Below are 18,556 nucleotides of genomic sequence, written 5' to 3' on the forward strand. Positions count from 1 at the left end.
AGGGAGGGGTTTGGGGTGGGTTTTAGGAGGGGTTTTGAGGTGCCCTGATGGGGCTGTGGGTTCACCCCAAGGTGTGGGTGTTTCTGGGGTGTTTCTGGGGTGTTTTTGGGGTGCATTTCTGGTCTCTCCTGACCCGTTTTCCCCCCTGCCCAGCCCAAGGTGGTGTGGCTGAAGAACCAGGTTTTGGGGTCACCTTGTGGGGTGTTTTTGGGGTGGATTTGGGGGTCCCCCAACCCATTCTCCCCATCCCAATGGGGCTGTGGGTTCACCCCGAGGTGTGGGTGTTTCTGGGGTGTTTTGAGGTGGATTTTGGGGGTCACTCCCCCCGTAAGTAGGGGATGGATTCAGACCCAGGTGTGGGTGTTTCTGGGGTGTTTTTGGGGTGCATTTCTGGTCCCTCCTGACCCGTTTTCCCCCCTGCCCAGCCCAAGGTGGTGTGGCTGAAGAACCAGATGGCCATCGGGGACGACCCGCGGTTCCTGGCCCGGCACAGCCAGGGGGTCCTGACCCTGCTCATCCGCAAGCCGGGCCCCTTCGACGGCGGCACCTACGGCTGCAGGGCCAGCAACGAGCTGGGGGAGGCCCTGACCGAGTGCAGGCTCGAGATCCGCGGTGAGGGGGCACCCCAAAAACCCGCGGGGGGGTCCCCAAAATCCCGGGGGGGGTCCCTAAAAGCGGGGGGGTCTGTAGGAGTCCGGGGGAGGCACCCCCGGGTCTGGGGGTCTTGGAGCGGGGACGGTGGGAGGGGATGGATGAGGGTGAAGTGGGGATTTGGGGGGGGGAATGTGCACCTAAAAATCGGGGTGGGAGGTGGGGTCCCCAAAAATCCCGGGGGGGTCCTAAAATCGGGGGGGTCTGTGGGAGTCCGGGGGAGGCACCCCCGGGTCTGGGGGTCTTGGAGCGGGGACGGTGGGAGGGGATGGATGAGGGTAAAGTGGGGATTTGGGGGGGAAAGGGGCACCCTAAAAATCGGGGGGGGTCCCCAAAATCCCGGGGGGGGTCCCTAAAATCGGGGGGGTCTGTGGGAGTCCGGGGGAGGCACCCCCGGGTCTGGGGGAGGGTCCCCGGGGGTCTCGGAAGGGGGACGGTGGGAGGGGAATGATGAGGGTGAAGTGGGGATTTGGGGGGGAAAAGGGGCACCCCAAAAATCGGGGGGGGTGTCCCAAATTCGAGGAGGGGTCCCCAAATTCGGGGAGGGGTCCCTAAAATCGGGGGGAGTGTCAGGAGTACCTGGGGGGGCCCCCAGGGGTCTCGGAAGGGGGACGGTGGGAGGGGAATGATGAGGGTGAAGTGGGGATTTGGGGGGGAAAAGGGGCACCCCAAAAATCAGGGGGGTCCCCAAATTCGTGGAGGGGTCCCTAAAATAGGGGAGGGGTCCCCAAAATCGTGGAGGGGTCCCTAAAATCGGGGGGGGAGGTCAGGTGTTCACTGGGGGGGGAGTCCCCGGGGGGTCTCGGAAAGGGGGCCGGTGGGAAGGGGATGTATGAGGGTGAAGTTGCGGGATTTGGGGGTGAAAAGGGGCAAACCAAAAATGTGGGGGGGGGGGGTCCCCAAAATCCCGGGGGGGGTCCCTAAAATCGGGGGGGTCTGTGGGAGTCCGGGGGAGGCACCCCCGGGTCTGGGGGTCTTGGAGCGGGGACGGTGGGAGGGGATGGATGAGGGTGAAGTGGGGATTTGGGGGGGAAAGGGGCACCCCAAAAACCCGGGGGGGGTCCCCAAAATCCCGGGGGGGTCCCCAAAATAGGGGAGGGGTCCCTAAAAGCAGGGGGGTCTGTGGGAGTCGGGGGGAGGCACCCCCGGGTCTGGGGGAGGGTCCCCGGGGGTCTCGGAAGGGGGACGGTGGGAGGGGATGGATGAAGGTGAAGTGGGGATTTGGGGGGGAAAGGGGCACCCCAAAAACCCGGGGGGGGTCCCCAAAATTCCGGGGGGGGTCCCTAAAAGCAGGGGGGTCTGTAGGAGTCTGGGGGAGGCACCCCCGGGTCTGGGGGTCTTGGAGCGGGGATGGTGGGAGGGGATTGGTGAGGGTGAAGTGGGGATTTGGGGGGGAAAGGGGCACCCTAAAAACCCGGGGGGGGGTCCCCAAAATCCCGGGGGGGGGTCCCTAAAAGCGGGGGGGTCTGTGGGAGTCCGGGGGAGGCACCCCCGGGTCTGGGGGTCTTGGAGCGGGGACGGTGGGAGGGGATTGGTGAGGGTGAAGTGGGGATTTGGGGGGGAAAGGGGCACCCCAAAAATCGGGGGGGGGGGTCCCAAATTCGAGGAGGGGTCCCTAAAATAGGGGAGGGGTCCCTAAATTCAGGGAGGGGTCCCTAAAATCAAGGGGAGTGTCAGGAGTACCTGGGGGGGTCCCCAGGGGTCTCGGAAGGGGGACGGTGGGAGGGGATTGGTGAGGGTGAAGTGGGGATTTGGGGGGAAAAGGGGCACCCCAAAAATCGGGGGGGGTCCCAAATTCGAGGAGGGGTCCCTAAAATCGGGGAGGGGTCCCCAAAATCGTGGAGGGGTCCCTAAAATCAGGGGGAGTGTCAGGGGTACCTGGGGGGGTCCCCGGGGGTCTCAGAAGGGGGACGGTGGGAGGGGAATGATGAGGGTGAAGTGGAGATTTGGGGGGGGAAAGGGACACCCTAAAAATCGGGGGGGGGTCCCCAAAATCCCGGGGGGGTCCCTAACATCCGGGGGTCTGAGGAGTCAGGGGGAGGCACCCACGGGTTGGGAGGGTCCCGGGGGGTCTCGGAGGAAGGGCGGGACGGTGGGATGGGCTGTGCGGGTGAAGTGGGGATTTGGTGGGAAAGGGGAACCCTTACCAACGGGGGGGGGGTCCCCAAAATCCCTGGGGGGTCCCTAAAATCGGGGGTGTCTGTAGGGATTCGGGGAGGCACCCCCGGGTCTGGGGGGTCTTGGAGCGGGGATGGTTGGGAGGGATGATTAGGGTTGAAAGTGGAGATTTGGGGGGGGAAAAGGGGCACCCCAAAAATCGGGGGGGGTGTCCCAAATTCGGGGAGGGGTCCCTAAAATAGGGGAGGGGTCCCTAAAATCGTGGAGGGGTCCCTAAAATCAGGGGGAGTGTCAGGGGTACCTGGGGGGGTCCCCGGGGGTCTCAGAAGGGGGACGGTGGGAGGGGATGGATGAGGGTGAAGTGGAGATTTGGGGGGGAAAGGGGCACCCCAAAAATCGGGGGGGGGGTCCCCAAAATCCCGGGAGGGTCCCTAAAATCGGGGGGGTCTGTGGGAGTCCGGGGGAGGCACCCCCGGGTCTGGGGGTCTTGGAGCGGGGATGGTGGGAGGGGATTGGTGAGGGTGAAGTGGGGATTTGGGGGGGAAAGGGGCACCCTAAAAATCGGGGGGGGGTCCCAAATTCGAGGAGGGGTCCCTAAAATAGGGGAGGGGTCCCCAAAATCGGGGGGAGTGTCAGGGGTACCTGGGGGGGTCCCTGGGGGTCTTGGAGCAGGGATGGAGGGAGGGATTGATGAGGGTAAAGTGGAGATTTGGGGGGGGGGGGGTTCCCCAAAATCGTGGGGGGGGTCCCTAAAATTTTGGGATCCCCAAAATTTGGGGGGGGGGGGGGGTTGGTACCTGTGGGAGGTGCTGGAGGGAGTTTGGGGGGGATTAAAGAGACCCCCGCCCCCCAAAACTTGAAGGGGGGCCCTTCAAAATTTGGGGAGGGGTCTTCAAAATTAAGGGGCGTCCTAAAATTTGGGGAGGGGTCCCAAAATTTGGAGGGGGGGTCCCAAAAGAAAGAGCCCCCCCCCCAAATTGTGTCTCTCCCCCCCCCCCCAGTAGTGCCCCAGTGACGGAGACACAGGATGGTGAGTGGGGGGCTTTAATTAGGGGGAGGGATTAATTGGGGGGATTTAATTGGGGTCTGTAATTAGGGGCTTTAATTGGGGGGTGGTCTTTAACTGGGAGGTTGAATTGGGGAATTTAATAAGGGGGTTAATTGGGGTCTGTAATTAGGGGCTTTAATTGGGGGGTGGTCTTTAACTGGGAGGTTGAATTGGGGAATTTAATAAGGGGGTTAATTGGGGTCTGTAATTAGGGGCTTTAATTGGGGGAGTCTTTAACTGGGAGGTTGAATTGGGGGATTTAATAAGGGGGTTAATTGGGGTCTGTGATTAGTGGGTTTAATTGGGGGGGTCTTTAACTGGAAGGTTTAATTGGGGGGATTAATTGGGGGGATTTAATAAGGGGGTTAATTGGGGTCTGTAATTAGGGGCTTTAATTGGGGGGTGGTCTTTAACTGGGAGGTTTAATTGGGGGGATTAATTGGGGGGGATTAATGAGAGGGTTAATTGGGTGTTTAATTAGGGGACTCATTGGAGGGTCTTTATTTGGGGGGTTAATTGGAGGGAGTTTAATTGGGGGGGTTGTTCAATTGGGGGGCTTAATTGGGGGAGCCCAATTAGGGGGGTTAATTGGGGAGTCTTAAACTGGGGAGGTGGATTGGGGGGGTTAATTAGGGGGTCTTTAATTGGGAGGGGGTCTTTTGGGGGGGTTAATTGTGGGAGGGTTAATTGGTGGTCTTCGATGGGAATGTGTTTAACTGGGGGTCTTTAATTAGAGAATTTTTAATTGGGGGAGGGGTGTTCAATTTGGGGGGGGACCAATTTTGGGCTGGTCATGTTTATTTTGAGGGGTTTCCCCTTATTTTTGGGATGCTGAGCCCCCTTTTTGCCCCCCCCCCTTCCTCAGGCTGCCCACGGTGGGGAGGAAGAAGAGGGTGAAGGCCCCCAGAGCCCCCCAAAAATAAAGAGTTTCAGCAGCCCCCAAAAATAAAGACAGACGTGTGCCGCCGCCCCCTCGCCGCGGGCCGTCTTGCACGGTGGGGGGGACCTGGCGTGACGGGGGGGGCAAGTGTATCCCGCGGGTCCAGGCATGGCACGCACACGGGGCCTCCGCACAGGGCCCGACCGGTCCCTGGCCACATTCCCGCCCTGTGCCCGCCGGTGTGCCCGCCCGTGGCCTCCTCACAGGGCCCGCCCTTGGCCCGACAGGCCTCCAGGTGCCCCTCGACATGGGCCCCCGGGGCCCCGCACAGGTTACCGCCAAGGGGTGGCCCTCCACATTTCCACCCGGGGCCCCGACAGTTCCCACCGGTGCCCTCACATGCACCCGTGGCCCCGTCACATGTTCCCGCCCTGGTGCCCCTCACATGTCCTCCGCCGTGTCCGCACAGTCCCTCCTTTCCCCGCACAGGTTCCCACCCCTTTGTCCCCCGCACAGGGCCCTCCCTTGGCCCCTTCACATGGTCCCTACCCAGTTCCCCCTCACTTCTCAACATTTTCCCTCACAGGTCTCACCCTTTCCCAGCCCAGGTGGTTGCTTGTTCCCGCACATTTCTCTGCATTCCCTCACCATTCCCGATGGGCCCCGCAAGGCGCCCTAAAGGGGGCCCGCACTTTCCCGCCTTGGAAATCGCTACAGGGCCCACCCGGGTCCCCCAACTTTCCGCCCGGTGGTGCCCCGCACAGGGCCCACAGGGGGGTCCCCTCTCCTCTTTGCCAGCCGTTGTCCCCGCACAGTTGCCCTCCATCTTTCCCCTCACATTTCCCTCCATTTTCCCCTCACATTTCCCTCCCTTTTCCCCTCACAATTCCCTCCTTTTCCCCTCATATTTCCCGCCCTTTTCCCCTCACATTTCCCTCCATTTTGTCCCCTCACCTTTCCCTCCCTTTTCCCCTCACCTTTCCCACCCTTTCCCCTCATGTTTCCCGCCCTTTCCCCCCTCACATTTCCCTCCATTTTGTCCCCTCACCTTTCCCACCCTTTCCCCTCACATTTCCCACCCTTTTCCCCTCACATTTCCCTCCATTTTGTCCCCTCACCTTTCCCTCCATTTTGTCCCCTCACCTTTCCCTCCCTTTTCCCCTCACCTTTCCCACCCTTTCCCCTCATGTTTCCCGCCCTTTCCCCCCTCACATTTCCCTCCATTTTGTCCCCTCACCTTTCCCTCCATTTTGTCCCCTCACCTTTCCCACCCTTTCCCCTCACATTTCCCGCCCTTTTCCCCTCATATCCTGGCCTGGCTGAGGAAGAGTGTGGCAGCAGGAGCAGGGCAGTGATTGTTGGCCTGGACTGAGCGCTGGTGAGGCCACCCCTGGAGTGCTGTGTCCAGCTCTGGGCCCTGAGTTGAGGAAGACCCTGGAGGGGCTGGAGCAGGTGCAGAGAAGAGCAGCAAGGCTGGGGAAGGGACTGGAGCACAAGTGCTGTGAGGAGAGGCTGAGGGAGCTGGGGGGGCTCAGCCTGGAGAAGAGGAGGCTCAGGGGAGACCTCCTCACTCTCTGCAACTCCCTGACAGGAGGGGGGAGCCGGGGGGGGAGTTGATCTCTTCACCCAGGCAGGGATCAGTAAAACAAGAGGGCTCAGTCTTCAGCTGTGCCAGGGGAGGGTCAGGTTGGATATTAGGAAGAATTTCTTTACAGAGAGGGTGCTCAGCCATTGGAATGGGCTGCCCAGGGAAGGGGTGGATTCTCCATCCCTGGAGGTGTTTAAGGACAGACTGGATGTGGCATCAGTGCCATGGGCTGGGAACCACGGCGGGGTTGGATCAAGGGTTGGACTTGATGATCTCAAAGGTCCCTTCCAACCCAGCTGGTTCTATGATTCTATGATTTCCCTCCCTTTTCCCCTCACATTACCCACCATTTTGTCCCCTCACGTTTCCCGCCATTTTGTCCCCTCACGTTTCCCGCCCTTTTCCCCTCACATTTCCCACCGTTTTCTCTCACATTTCCCATCCTTTTTCCCTCACATTTCTCATCATTTTCCCCTCACATTTCCCACCATTTCCTCTCACATTTACCGCCCTTTTCCCCTCACATTTCCCACCCTTTCCCCCTCACGTTTCCCACCATTTCGTCCCCTCCTATTTCCCTCCTTTTCTCCTCACATCTCCCACCCTTTTCCCCTCACATTTCCCAACGTTTCGTCCCCTTACAGTTCATGCCCTTTTCCCCTCACATTTTCCCACCACCCCAAAACTGCCCCACGGGGCCCCCAAACCATCTCACAGCACCCCAGAAGCGCCCGACGGATCCAACACGTTTATTCTCCAGGAGCCGGGGGGGGAAGTCATGTTGGGCATCTCCATTTCAGGGGATCCTGGAGGGTCTCAGCCCTGGGTCAGGGCACTCAGGGCCCTGGGGCGCAGGGGGTCCCCATTTTGGGGGGTCTCAGCCCCGGGTCAGGGCACTCATGGCCCTGGGGCGCAGGGGGTCCCCATTTTGGGGGGTCTCAGCCCCAGGTCAGGGCACTCATGGCCCTGGGGCGCAGGGGGTCCCCATTTTGGGGGGTCTCGGTGTTCTGAGGGTCTCAGTCCCAGGTCAGGGCACTCAGGGTGCTCAGGGCCGGGGGGCACAGGGGGTCCCCATTTTGGGGGATTTTGGGGGGTCTCATTCCCGAGTCAGGGCAGTCAGGGCCGTGGGGTGCAGGGGGTCCCCATTTTGGAGGGTCCCGGGGGGTCCCAGGGAGTTTTGGGGGTCTCATTCCCGGGTCAGGGCGCTCAGGGCACTCAGGGCCGTGGGGTGCAGGGGGTCCCCATTTTGGGGGGTCTCAGGGTGTTTTGAGGGTCTCAGTCCCAGGTCAGGGCACTCAGGGTGCTCAGGGCCGGGGGGCACAGGGGGTCCCCATTTTGGGGGATTTTGGGGGGTCTCATTCCCGAGTCAGGGCAGTCAGGGCCGTGGGGTGCAGGGGGTCCCCATTTTGGAGGGTCCCGGGGGGCCCCAGGGGATTTTGGGGGTCTCATTCCCGGGTCAGGGCACTCAGGGCACTCAGGGCAGTGGGGTGCAGGGGGTCCCCATTTCGGAGGGTCCCGGGGGGTCCCAGGGGATTTTGGGGGTCTCATTCCCGGGTCAGGGCGCTCAGGGCACTCAGGGCCGTGGGGTGCAGGGGGTCCCAGGGGGTTTTGGGGGTCTCAGTCCCGGGTCAGGGCACTCAGGGCCGTGGGGCACAGGGGGTCCCCATTTTGGGGGGTCTCAGGGTGTTTTGAGGGTCTCAGTCCCGGGTCAGGGCACTCAGGGTGCTCAGGGCCGTGGGGTGCAGGGGGTCTCAAGGGGTCCCCATTTTGAGGGGTCCCAGGGGGTCTCAGTCCCAAGTCAGGACACTCAGGGCTGTGGGGTGCAGGGGGTCCCCATTTTGGGGGGTTTTGGGGGTCTCATTCCCGGGTCAGGGCGCTCAGGGCGCTCATGGCCGTGGGGTGCAGGGGTTCCCCATTCGGGGGGTTTTGGGGGTCTCATTCCTGGGTCAGGGCGCTCAGGGCTGTGGGGTGCAGGGGGTCCCCATTTTGGGGGTCTCATTCCCGGGTCAGGGCGCTCAGGGCCGTGGGGCGCAGGGGATCCCCATTTTGGGGGTCTCAGTCCCGGGTCAGGGCGCTCAGGGCGCTCAGGGCCGTGGGGTGCAGGGGGTCCCGGGGGGTCCCGGGGGGCAGCAGCAGCAGCAGCAGCAGGTCGGGGCGCAGGAGGCAGCACCCCGTGTGCGTCGGCAGCGCCGTGTAACACAACCTGGCCCCGGGGGGGGGTCCTGGGGGGCACCCCAACATCGTGTCAGCCCCCTAAACCCACAGCCGACCCCCCCGGACCCACAACTGAGCCTCCAGACCCCACAACCCCCCTGCACCCCCAAATGAGTCCGTGTGTGTCAGCCCAGCCCCGGGTGGAGGGGGAGTCATGGGGGGCACCCCAAAATCGTGTCAGCCCCCCCCAAACCCCCAACTGACCCCCCCCGAACCCCCCCAGACCCCCAAGTGATCCCCCGTGTGTGTCAGCCCAGCCCCAGGGGGGTCCTGGGGGGCACCCCAAAATCGTGTCACCCGCCCCAAACCCACAGCTGACCCCCCCCCCCAAACCACTCCAGACCCCCAAATGACTCCATGTGTGTCAGCCCATTCCTGGGGGGGGGTCATGGGGGGCACCCCAAAATCGTGTCACCCCCCCAAACCCCCAACTGAACCCCTCAGAACCCCCCTGGACCCCCAACTGAGCCCCCAGACCCCCACAACCCCCCTGGACCCCCAAGTGACTCCCCCCTTGGTCCCTCTCCGACCCCCCAAATGCTCCCCCCAGCCCCAAAAACTGCCCCCCCTCGATCCCCCTCAGCCCCCCAACTGCCCCCCCCGAGGATCTTGGGGGTCTCTGCCCCCCCGGGACCCCCCCAAAACTCACCCCGTGCCCCCCCCTCGGGGCTGTACTGGGGGGCCAGGAGGGTGTGAAGGGTCCTCAGGGCGTCGGCGCGGAGATGGGGGGGCAACGACCCTGCTGGGGGGGGCACGGGGGGGCACCAGGGGGGAATTGGGGTTTTGGGGGGGACCCATGGAGGTTTGGGGCGAAATTAAGGGGTTGGGGGGGGGTTGCGGGGTCCAGGGGGTGGTTTCAGGGGGAAGGAACTTGAGGTTCAGGTCGAGGGCTTGGAGCAATGAGGTGGTTATTTGGGGGGGGGGGAGGTGAGGGTGGGGGGGGGGTAGGGGATGTGGAGGTCTTGGAGGGGACGAAAATGGGGGGTTTGGGGGGGTCAGGGGAGGTTGGGGGGAGAAATTTGGAGGTTTCCAGGGGGGTCTGGTGAGGAAATGAAGGGGTTTGGGGGGGTGTTGGGGGGGAAATTTGGAGGTTTGGGGGGGCTTGGAGAGGAAATGAAGGGGGTTGGGGAAGTTTTGGGGGTGTTGGGGGGGGGAAATTTGGAGGTTTGGGGGGCCTTGGAGAGGAAATGAAGGGGTTTGGGGGGGTTTTGGGGGTCTGGGGGGAAATGGGGGGTCTGAGGGGGGCAATGGGGGGGTCAGAGGGCAGGTATTTTTGGGGGGGGGGGTACGTACCCGGCCCCCCTCCCTTGACGATCCCGCTGCGGGTCCGTCCCTGATGGATCAGGAGGTACCTGGGGAGGGGGAGGAAGAGTTTGGGGACCCCCCTCAGAGTCCCCAAATCAAGGCAGGGGGTTCAGAGCACCCTCGGGAGGTTCAGGACCCCCCAGGAGCCCCCCCAGGGGTTCAGGGACCCCCCAAAAATCCCCTCAAGGGTTCAGGGACCCCCCCCTCAAAAAACCCCCCAAGGGTTCAGGGACCCCCCCCAGAATCCCCCTCGGACCCCCCAAATGGGATTCAGGACCCCCTCAAGAGCCCCCTCAGGGGTTCAGGGACCCCCCAGACCCCCCCTCAGACCCCTCAAAGGGGTTCATGGCCCCCCCAAGGGTTCAGGGACCCCCCAAATCCCCTCTCAGACCCCCCAAAAGGGGTTCAGGACCCCCCCAAGAGCCCCCTCAGGGATTCAGGGACCCCCCAGACCCCCCCTCAGACCCCTCAAAGGGGTTCATGGCCCCCCCAAGGGTTCAGGGACCCCCCAAGAGCCCCTCCCAGGGGTTCAGGGACTGCCCAACACCCCCCCCCCAGACCCCCCAAAAGGGATTCAGGACCTCCCAGGAGCCCCCCCAGGGGTTCAGGGACCCCCCAAACAAGGTTCAGAGCCCCCAGACCCCCCCTCAGACCCCCCAAGAGGGATTCAGGACCCCTCAAGAGCCCCCCCAGGGGTTCAGGGACCCCCCCAAATCCCCTGCCTCGGACCCCCCAAAAGGGGTTCATGGCCCCCCCAAGAGCCCCCCCAAGGGGTTCAGAGCCCCCAGACCCCCCCTCAGACCCCTCAAAGGGGTTCATGGCCCCCCTAAGGGTTCATGCCCCCCCCCCAAGAACCCCCCCCAAAGGGTTCAGAGCCCCCAGATCCCCCCCTCAGACCCCCCAAAAGGGATTCAGGACCTCCCAGGAGCCCCCCAGGGTTCAGGGACCCCCCAGGAGCCCCCCCCGGGGTTCAGGGACCCCCCCAGACTCCACCCACGACCTCGGGGGGGCGCGGGGGGGAGGGGGGCGGGCGCCGCCCCGGAGCTGCTCCAGGACGGGACCCCAAAACTGGGGCACGAGCTGGGGGGGGGGGTGGGGGGTGGGGAGGGTTATTGGGGGGGGAGACACTCCCAGACCACCCCCAAAATCCCTCCAGACCTCCCAGACCCCCCTAAACCCCGGGTGAGGTGGGGGGCACCCCCCAGACCCTAAAACTCCCCCCAGGTGCCCCCCAGCCCCTCACCTGTGTCACCAGGTGTTGAGGGGGACAGGAAGATCCCCCCCCCGGAGAGACGGGAAGAGAGGTTTCGGTGGGGGGGAGGGGGGGGGAGGGGGGGAGGGGGGGGAGCCCCCCCCCCCCCCCACTGCTCCCCAACCCCTCTAAACCCCCCAGTCCCTCCCCCGGATGAGGTGGGGGGCACCCCCAGACCCCCAAGCCCCCCCCAAAGCCTCCCCAGCCCCTCACCTGTGTCACCAGGTGTTGAGGGGGACAGGAAGACACCCCCAGACCCCTCCAACCCCTCTAAACCCCCCAGTCCCTCCCCTGGGTGAGGTGGGGTCACCCCCAGACCCTAAAACTCCTCTCGAAGCCCCCCCAGGTGCCCCCCAGCCCCTCACCTGTGTCACCAGGTGCTGGGGGGGAGGCTACTAAGACACCCCCAGACCCCCCCAACCCCTCTAAACCCCCCTAAATCCCCCAGTCCCTCCCCTGGGTGAGCTGGGGGGCACCCCCAGACCCCCACAATCCCCCCCAAAGCCCCCCCAGGTGCCCCCCAGCCCCTCACCTGTGTCACCAGGTGCTGCAGGGAGGGGGTGGGGCCGCAGAGCAGCGCGACCCCCACCCCCGGCACCAGCTCCAGCAGCAGCAGCCGGTGGGGGACCTGGGGGGGGGCACAATTGGGGGTCTGGGGGGGCATTTGGGGGGCTGGAGGGGACATTTAGGGTTTGGGGAGGGGTCAGTTTGGGGTCAGTTTTGGGTAGTTTGGGGTCTGGGGGATCCCGGGGGGGGGTGTCCCGAAAGGTCAGTTTGGGGCCAATTTGGGGTCCGTTATGGGTCTGGGGGTCAGTTACAGGGTTCGGGGGTCCCAAGGGGTCAGTTATGGGTCAGTTTGGGGTTTTTTTGGGTCATTTTCGGATAATTTTGGGGGTCGTTTCAGCGGTCGCACCACGTGACCTCACCTGCGGGCTGCTATTGGGCAGGAACACGGGGAGGGTTGGGGGTTCAGTTTGGGGTCTCGAGGGGTCAACTTTAGCTCCCTTCGTGTTATGGGTCAGTTTGGGGTAACTTTGGGTCATTTTGGGTTAGTTTAGGGTCTTTCGGGGGTCGTTTCTGGGGTCCCGTCACGTGATCTCACCTGGGGGCTGCTATTGGGTAGGAAAGTGGGGAGGCTTGGGGGGGGTCAGTTTGGAGTCTGGGGGGTGAGTTATGGGTCTGTTTGGGGTCCCAAGGGGTCAACTTTAGCTCACTTCGTGTTATGGGTCAGTTTGGGGCAGTTTTGTGCCATTTTGGGCCAGTTTTGTGTCAGTTTTGGGTCATTTGGGGTTCATTTCCGGGGTCGCGTCACGTGACCTCACCTACGGGCTGCTATTGGGCAGGAACTCGGGGAGGGTTGGGGGATAAGTTTGGGGTCTGGGGGGGCCAATTATGGGTCAGTTTGGGGTCCCGAGGGGCCAGTTAGGGCTCCGTTTGTCCCGTGGGTCGGTCTGGGGTAATTTTAAGTCATTTTAGGTCATTTTGGCGTCGATTTCGGGTCATTTGGGGATCTCACTTCCGGTGCGCCGCGATCACGTGACCTCACCTGCGGGCTGCTATTGGGCAGGAAGACGGGCAGGTCGCGCGCGGCGGGGCCGGGGCCGAGGGCGCCCCCTGGCGGCAGCAGCGCCGCCAGCAGGGCCGAGTCCCGCGCGGGCAGCGCCCCCCAGCGGCGGGTCCGCAGCGCTCCCGCCGCCCCCCCCCCGAAAAACAGGCACCCCAAATCCGTGTGTGCGGCCCCCGAAAACCGCTCCAGCCGCTCCTGGGGGGGGGACAGGGGTCAGGGGGGACCCCCGAAGTGAGGGGACACCCCTGGGACACCCCCGAATTCCGGGGACCCCCCCAAAGCCCGGGGAGCCTCCTGAGACCCCTCCCCAAATCATGGGGGACCCCCCCAAATCCGTGTGTGCGGCCCCCGAGAACCGCTCCAGCCGCTCCTGGGGGGGCACGGAGGGGTCGGGGGGGACCCCAGGAGTGAGGGGACACCCCTGGGACACCCCCGAATTCCGGGGACCCCCCCCAAAATCACAAGGACCCTCCCGGGACCACCCCCAGGACCCCCCCAAATCCGTGTGTGCGGCCCCCCAGAACCGCTCCAGCCGCTCCTGGGGGGGCGCGGAGGGGTCAGGGGGGACCCCCGGACAGGGGGGGACACCCCCCCAATTCCAGGGACCCCCCCAAAGCCCGGAGACCCCCCTGGGACCACCCCCAGGACCCCCCCAAATCAGTGTGTGCCACCCCCAGGGATATTTGGGGGTCTCAGGAGGGGGTTGAGGGTTCCTGGAGTGGATTTGGGGTCCCGGGAGGGGGTTTTGAGGGTCCCACAGAGAAATTCGGGGGTCCCAGGGGGTGTTTTGGGGGTCCCAGAGATGTTTTGGAGGTCCCAGGGGTGGATTTGGGGGTCCCAGGGGGTGTTTTGGGGGTCCCAGGGGCTGTTTTGGTGTTGGGGGGTCCTGGGGGGGGGTGGGGGTCCCTGGGGGGGATTTGGTTGGGGGGTCCTGGGGGTGGAATTGGGGGGTCCCCGTGGGGGGATTGGGGGGTCCCAGGGGGGGTTATGGGGTCTAGGGGAGGGGTTTGAGGGGGTTTCCTGGGGTGGATTTGGGGATCCCAGGGGGAGTGTGATGAGATCCAAGAAGGGGTTTAATGGTGGTGTGGGGGAGGGGGTGGTGGGGGGTGGTCCCAGGGCCAGTTTTGGCGTCCGCTGGGGGGGGGGGATTTGGGGTCCCGGGGAGTTTTGGTGGGGGTCCTGGGGGGGTTGGTGGTCCCAGGGTGGAGTTTGGGGGTCCCGCGGTGAATTTTTTTGGGGGGTGCAGAGTTTGTTGGGTTGGGGTTGGGGTCCCGCCCGGGGGGGGGGTTTTGGGGGGTCCTCACCTGCAGAGCGTCACGGGGGGTCCCCGGGGGGAGGGGGCTGCAGGGGGGTCCCAGCCCCCACCCCCCTCCGGGCTTCAGGAGGGCGTCGATGAGCCCAAAACAGCTCTGGGGGGGCAAAAAGGGGAGGGGGGGCACAGGCTGGGACCCCCCCAGTGCCCCCCACGAACCCCAAACACCCCCTCCAGTCCCGGCATTGCCCCACCCGGACGACCCAGTTACCCCCCCAGAACACCCTGCGATAATACCGCCCCGCAACCCCCCAGAACCCCCCCCAAACACCGCCAATGGGTGCCCCCCCGACCCGACCCCCCCTTGCCCCCCAACCCCCCGGGGACCCCCCCGGGACCCCGCGGGACCAGGCCCCGGCTCCCCCAGTGTGCCCCAACCCACCCACTGACCCCACCCGACCCTCCAATGGGCCCCCCGGACCACCCCCAGTTACCACCCCCCGGACCCGTCTTACCCCCCCCCCCCGGACCCCCAGGACCCCTCCCAGACCACCCATTGCCCCCCTAAACCCCCTCACTGCCCCCCCCGGGCCCCCCAGGACCCTTCTTGTCCCCCCCCCAGACTCCCCCAGACCCCCCAGGACCCCCCAGTTTCCCCCCAGACCCCCCCTGGACCCCCCCAGGACCCCCCGGGCTCCTCCAGTTGCCCCCCAAACCTGCCCGTTGCCCCCCCCAGACCCTCCATTGCCCCCCCAGGACCCCCCAGTTACCCCTCAGGACCCTTCTTGTCCCCCCTCAGACTCCCCCAGACCCCCCCCAAACACCCCAATTTCCCCCCCGACCCCCCCGTTGCCCCCCCAGACCCCTCCGGGACCCCCCCAGGACCCCCCGGGCTCCCCCAGTTGCCCCCAAAAACCCCCCACTGACCCCCCCCGACCTCCAGTGGCCCCCCTGACCCCCCAGTGGTACCGTTTACACCCCAGGAACACTTTTTAAAAAGTAAGTTACACAGAAGTAAGTAAGTAAACCCCCCGCCCCCGGAACCCCAGGACCCCTCCAGACCACCGTCCTTGAACCCCTAAGCCCCCTCATTGCTCCGGCCGCGAGGATTCCCCCAGGACTCTCTGGGTCCCCGCCCAGACTCACCCAGATTCCCCAAGGTGATACCACCCATGTTTCCCCCGCAGACCTGCCCCCTGGACCCCCACAGGACCCCCCCGGCTCCCCCATGGCCCCCCAAACCGCCCGTTCCCCCCCCCAGACCCCTCTACTTGTACTGCCCCCTCAGGACCCCGGACCCTTCTGTCCCCCCACCAGTGCTCCCCAGGACACCCCGGTTGCCCCCCCAGGACCCCCCCAGACACCACTGGGACCCCCCAGGCTCCCCCAGTTGCCCCCCAGATCCACCCGTTGCCCTCCCTAACACCACCCCCGGGACCCCCCAGGACCCTTTTTGCCCCCCTGGGACCCCCCAAGACCCCCCTGGGACCCCCCAGGACCCCCCCGGGACCCCCCCCCTCACCCTGAGCTCCCGTTTGAGCCGCTCCACGTTGCGGACGGGCACCAGTTCATCCAGTCCCAGCACCAGCACCTGCGGGACTGGGATGGACTGGGAGCACTGGGAGGGGGGGCAGGGGGCACTGGGAGGGACTGGGAGCACTGGCAGGGGGGGCAGGGGGCACTGGAGGACTGGGGGAACTGGGGGGGGGGGGTGTGGGGCATGGGATGGACTGGGAGCACTGGGAGGGGGGGCAGGGGGCACTGGGAGGGACTGGGAGCACTGGGAGGGGAGGCAGGGGGCACTGGGAGGGACTGGGAACACTGGGAGGGGGGTGGGGGGCACTGGGAGGGACTGGGACACACTGGGAACAGAACTGGGATGAACTGGGAGGGGAGTGGGGACACTGGGATGGACTGGGAGGTGTGGGGGGGCCACACTGGGGGTCACTGGGTCATACTGGTTTATACTGGGATGGGACAAACGGCATTGGGGGGAGATTTGGGGCCACGGGGTCATACTGGTTTATACTGGGGGGGGGGGACAAACGGCAGTGGGGAGAGGCTTGGAGCCATTTTGGGGGGCACTGGGCCATGCTGGGTCATACTGGTTTATACTGGGATAGGACAAACGGCACTGGGGGGAGGCTTGGAGCCATTTTGGGGGTCATGGGGCCATACTGGGCCATACTGGTTTATACTGGGGGGGGGTCTCACCATGGCCCCGAAGGCCAAGTCGAGGGTCCGGGCGAGGGCGGGGCCGGGGGGGGCGGGGGAGGGGCTGAGCAGGATCAGGGTGATGCTGGGGGGGGAACGGGGGGGGTCAGGGGGGGGGTTTTTGTCCCCAAAAAATGAAGCCCCCCCGACCCCCAGGACCCCTCCAACTGCCCCGAAATCTCCCCCCCCAGACTCCACCCCCCCCCCCCCCCCCCCCCCCCCCCCCATGACCCTCTCCTTCCTGTGGCCTCTCTGCTCTTGAGCTGACCCCCCCCATGACCCTCTGTGTCCAACCCAGGACCCCCCAGACCCCCCCCAATATCCCCAGGACCCTCCAACCCCCCCCCTTCGAACCCTCCAGACCCCTCAGTGACCCCCCCACCCCAGACCCCCCACCTGACCCCCCAATCCCATTTCAGGACCCCCCAAACCCCCCAGGGACCCTCCAGGGGAGCCCTGTCACACCCTCCCCCCCATTCCCCCCCCAGGACCCCCCACTCCCACGTCCCCCCCCAGGACCCTCCCAAACCCCCCCCTTCCCTCCCCAGGACCCCCCGGGACCCCCCCCAAAGTCCCCCATTTCCCCCCCAGGACCCCCAAACTTCCCAAAATCCCCCCAGGACCCCCCCGGACCCACCCAAATCCCCCATTTCCCCCCCAGGACCCCCCCCAGACTCCCCTATTTTCCTCTCCAGAACCCCCCAACTCCCCCATTTCCTCCCCCCCCGGACCCCCAAACTTCCCCAAATCCTCCCCGGGACCCCCCCAAACCCCCCCATTTTCCCCCCCAGGACCCCCAAAATCCCCCCCAGACCCACCTGTCCCCGTAGCCCCCCCAGGCCAGGTGCGCGGTGGGCGTGGCCGCCTCACGAAGCTCCACCCCCGCCGCCGCCCCGAACAGGTGAACCCCGTGCAGGGCCCCGACCAATGAGAACGGCACCTGGGTTTGGGGAGAGGTCAAAGGTCATGTGAAGGATTCTCACCTGGAGGGGTGGGGTCTCAAAGGGGGTGTGGCCTCACCTGTGGGCGGGGCGGGCGGCAGAAGAGGGGCAGCCCACTGGCTGTGGCCAGGCAGAGCAGGCAGGGGGCGGGGCCTTCCCCGGGCATGGACACGCCCACTTCGTGCAGGACACGCCCACCTATCTTTTGGACACGCCCCCTAATCTTGGGATGCACCCCCTCTCTTGGACACGCCCCTTTAGTCCCGGACACACCCCATTGGCTCTAGGACACGCCCCCAGCAGTGGGCACGCCCCAAATTATGGGACACGCCCCCTTGCCTAGGGCACGCCCACCTGGCTCCTGGACACGCCCCTTGTACTGGGACCCGCCCCCTAGTCCTGGACACGCCCCTTTATCTCATAGACACGCCCCTGTCCCAGGCCACACCCCCTTCTGATCTAAGCCACGCCCACCTGTGTGCTCGAGTCACACCCCTCCACCAGGCTCCACCCCCTCCCTGGCCACGCCCACACGGAGATCACCCAATCACTGCGGCCAGGCACTCTAAGGCCACACCCCCGTAAAGGCCACCCCCCCAGGCCCACCCACCTCAGAGACCACGCCCCCGTTTCTACAGGCCACGCCCCAAAATTGGCGACACCACGCCCCCTTTCGCTCAAGCGCCGCCCTCTCCGCCTCAGGCCTCGCCCCTTCCCCTCAAGCCACGCCCCTGCCCGTTTAGGCCCCGCCCTTCGCTCCGACTCCGCCCCTTTTGCCGCCGCCGCCGCCGGTGCTCAGTTCCCGCCGCTCGCCGCCATGTCCCGCGCGGGGCACGCCGGGAGACGCCGCGGTTGCCCCGGCAACGAGGGGGCGGAGTCTGAGCTCCCCGCCTCTGATTGGCCGACGCGCGGTTGCCGCGGCAACGGTGTTGGGGCGCGGTCTGCTCTCCCCTTAACTGATTGGCGGAGGCGCGGTTGCCGCGGCAACGGGGGGGCGTGGCCAACGCTCCCAGAGTCCAATTGGCGTCGGGCCGACGAAGCCCCGCCCCTTCCCTCCGTTGCCGCGGCAACGCGTGTTTCCCCGCCATTTTGCGCACGCGCGGTGGGGGTGGCGGGAGGTCACGTGAGGCGAGGCGGACGCGAAAGGGAGCACGTCCGGTGGCGGCACTTCCGGTGCAGCGGGAGCGGCGGCCGGTACCGGGGGGGGGGGCCCGGGGGGGAAATTGGGTCCCGGGGGGGAAATTGGTTCCCGGGGGGGGAAATCGGGGCCCGGAACAGTCCCGGGGGGGCTTTTGGGGGGTTGGGGGGGGTTGGACCCGCTTTTAACGCCTCTCCCGCCCCTCAGCCCCCCCTGGGACCTCCCCCGGCCCCCCCCCGGGGCGATGGTGGTGCCGGCGCTGGACCCCCCCGCGGCGCCTCCCCCCGCCATGGTGGCCGACGTGGTGTTTGTGATCGAGGGCACCGCCAACCTGGGGCCCTACTTCGAGTCCCTGCGCAAGCACTACCTGCTGCCCGCCATCGAGTGA

General features: G+C 65.5%; 1 protein-coding gene and 1 long non-coding RNA gene across 3 annotated transcripts; one reads left to right on the plus strand and one right to left on the minus strand.

Moving 5' to 3' along the window:
- The first annotated feature begins 88 nt into the window (after positions 1 to 88).
- On the plus strand, positions 89 to 4,767 carry LOC120322584. 2 transcript variants are annotated; one of them, XR_005562385.1, is made up of 4 exons: positions 89 to 275; positions 355 to 612; positions 3,771 to 3,799; positions 4,683 to 4,767. It is a non-coding gene; the product is annotated as an uncharacterized LOC120322584 (long non-coding RNA). The 2 variants fall into 2 exon arrangements; XR_005562382.1 differs by lacking the exon at positions 89 to 275 and having other exon boundaries at positions 343 to 612.
- A 2,453-nt stretch (positions 4,768 to 7,220) lies between these two features.
- Positions 7,221 to 18,063, minus strand: FUZ (fuzzy planar cell polarity protein). Its single transcript, XM_039378236.1, has 12 exons — positions 17,110 to 18,063; positions 16,908 to 17,029; positions 16,090 to 16,174; positions 15,398 to 15,466; positions 13,928 to 14,032; positions 12,603 to 12,818; positions 11,589 to 11,684; positions 10,802 to 10,884; positions 9,793 to 9,851; positions 9,149 to 9,241; positions 8,392 to 8,507; positions 7,221 to 8,193 (listed from the first exon to the last, which is right to left on the minus strand). Exons 1-12 carry the CDS (start codon positions 17,194 to 17,196, stop codon positions 8,143 to 8,145), a joined length of 1,182 nt encoding a protein of 393 aa, XP_039234170.1. The 5' UTR covers positions 17,197 to 18,063; the 3' UTR covers positions 7,221 to 8,142.
- Positions 18,064 to 18,556: the final 493 nt, after the last annotated feature.

The sequence above is a fragment of the Pipra filicauda genome, unplaced genomic scaffold (assembly GCF_003945595.2).
Source record: "Pipra filicauda isolate LSUMZ 115617 unplaced genomic scaffold, ASM394559v2 scaffold1009_size58690_pilon, whole genome shotgun sequence".
In the NCBI taxonomy this organism is placed as follows: Eukaryota; Metazoa; Chordata; class Aves; order Passeriformes; family Pipridae; genus Pipra; species Pipra filicauda.

Excerpts from the sequence above, each read along its gene's own strand:
- FUZ (XM_039378236.1), bottom strand. The coding sequence starts at position 17,196 with ATGCCCGGGGAAGGCCCCGCCCCCTGCCTGCTCTGCCTGGCCACAGCC. Across the intron at positions 17,030-17,109 it reads GCCGCCCGCCCCGCCCACAG|GTGCCGTTCTCATTGGTCGG; the intron begins GTGAGGCCACAC and ends CCCCAAACCCAG. Across the intron at positions 14,033-15,397 it reads GGCTCAAACGGGAGCTCAGG|AGCTGTTTTGGGCTCATCGA; the intron begins GTGAGGGGGGGG and ends TTGCCCCCCCAG.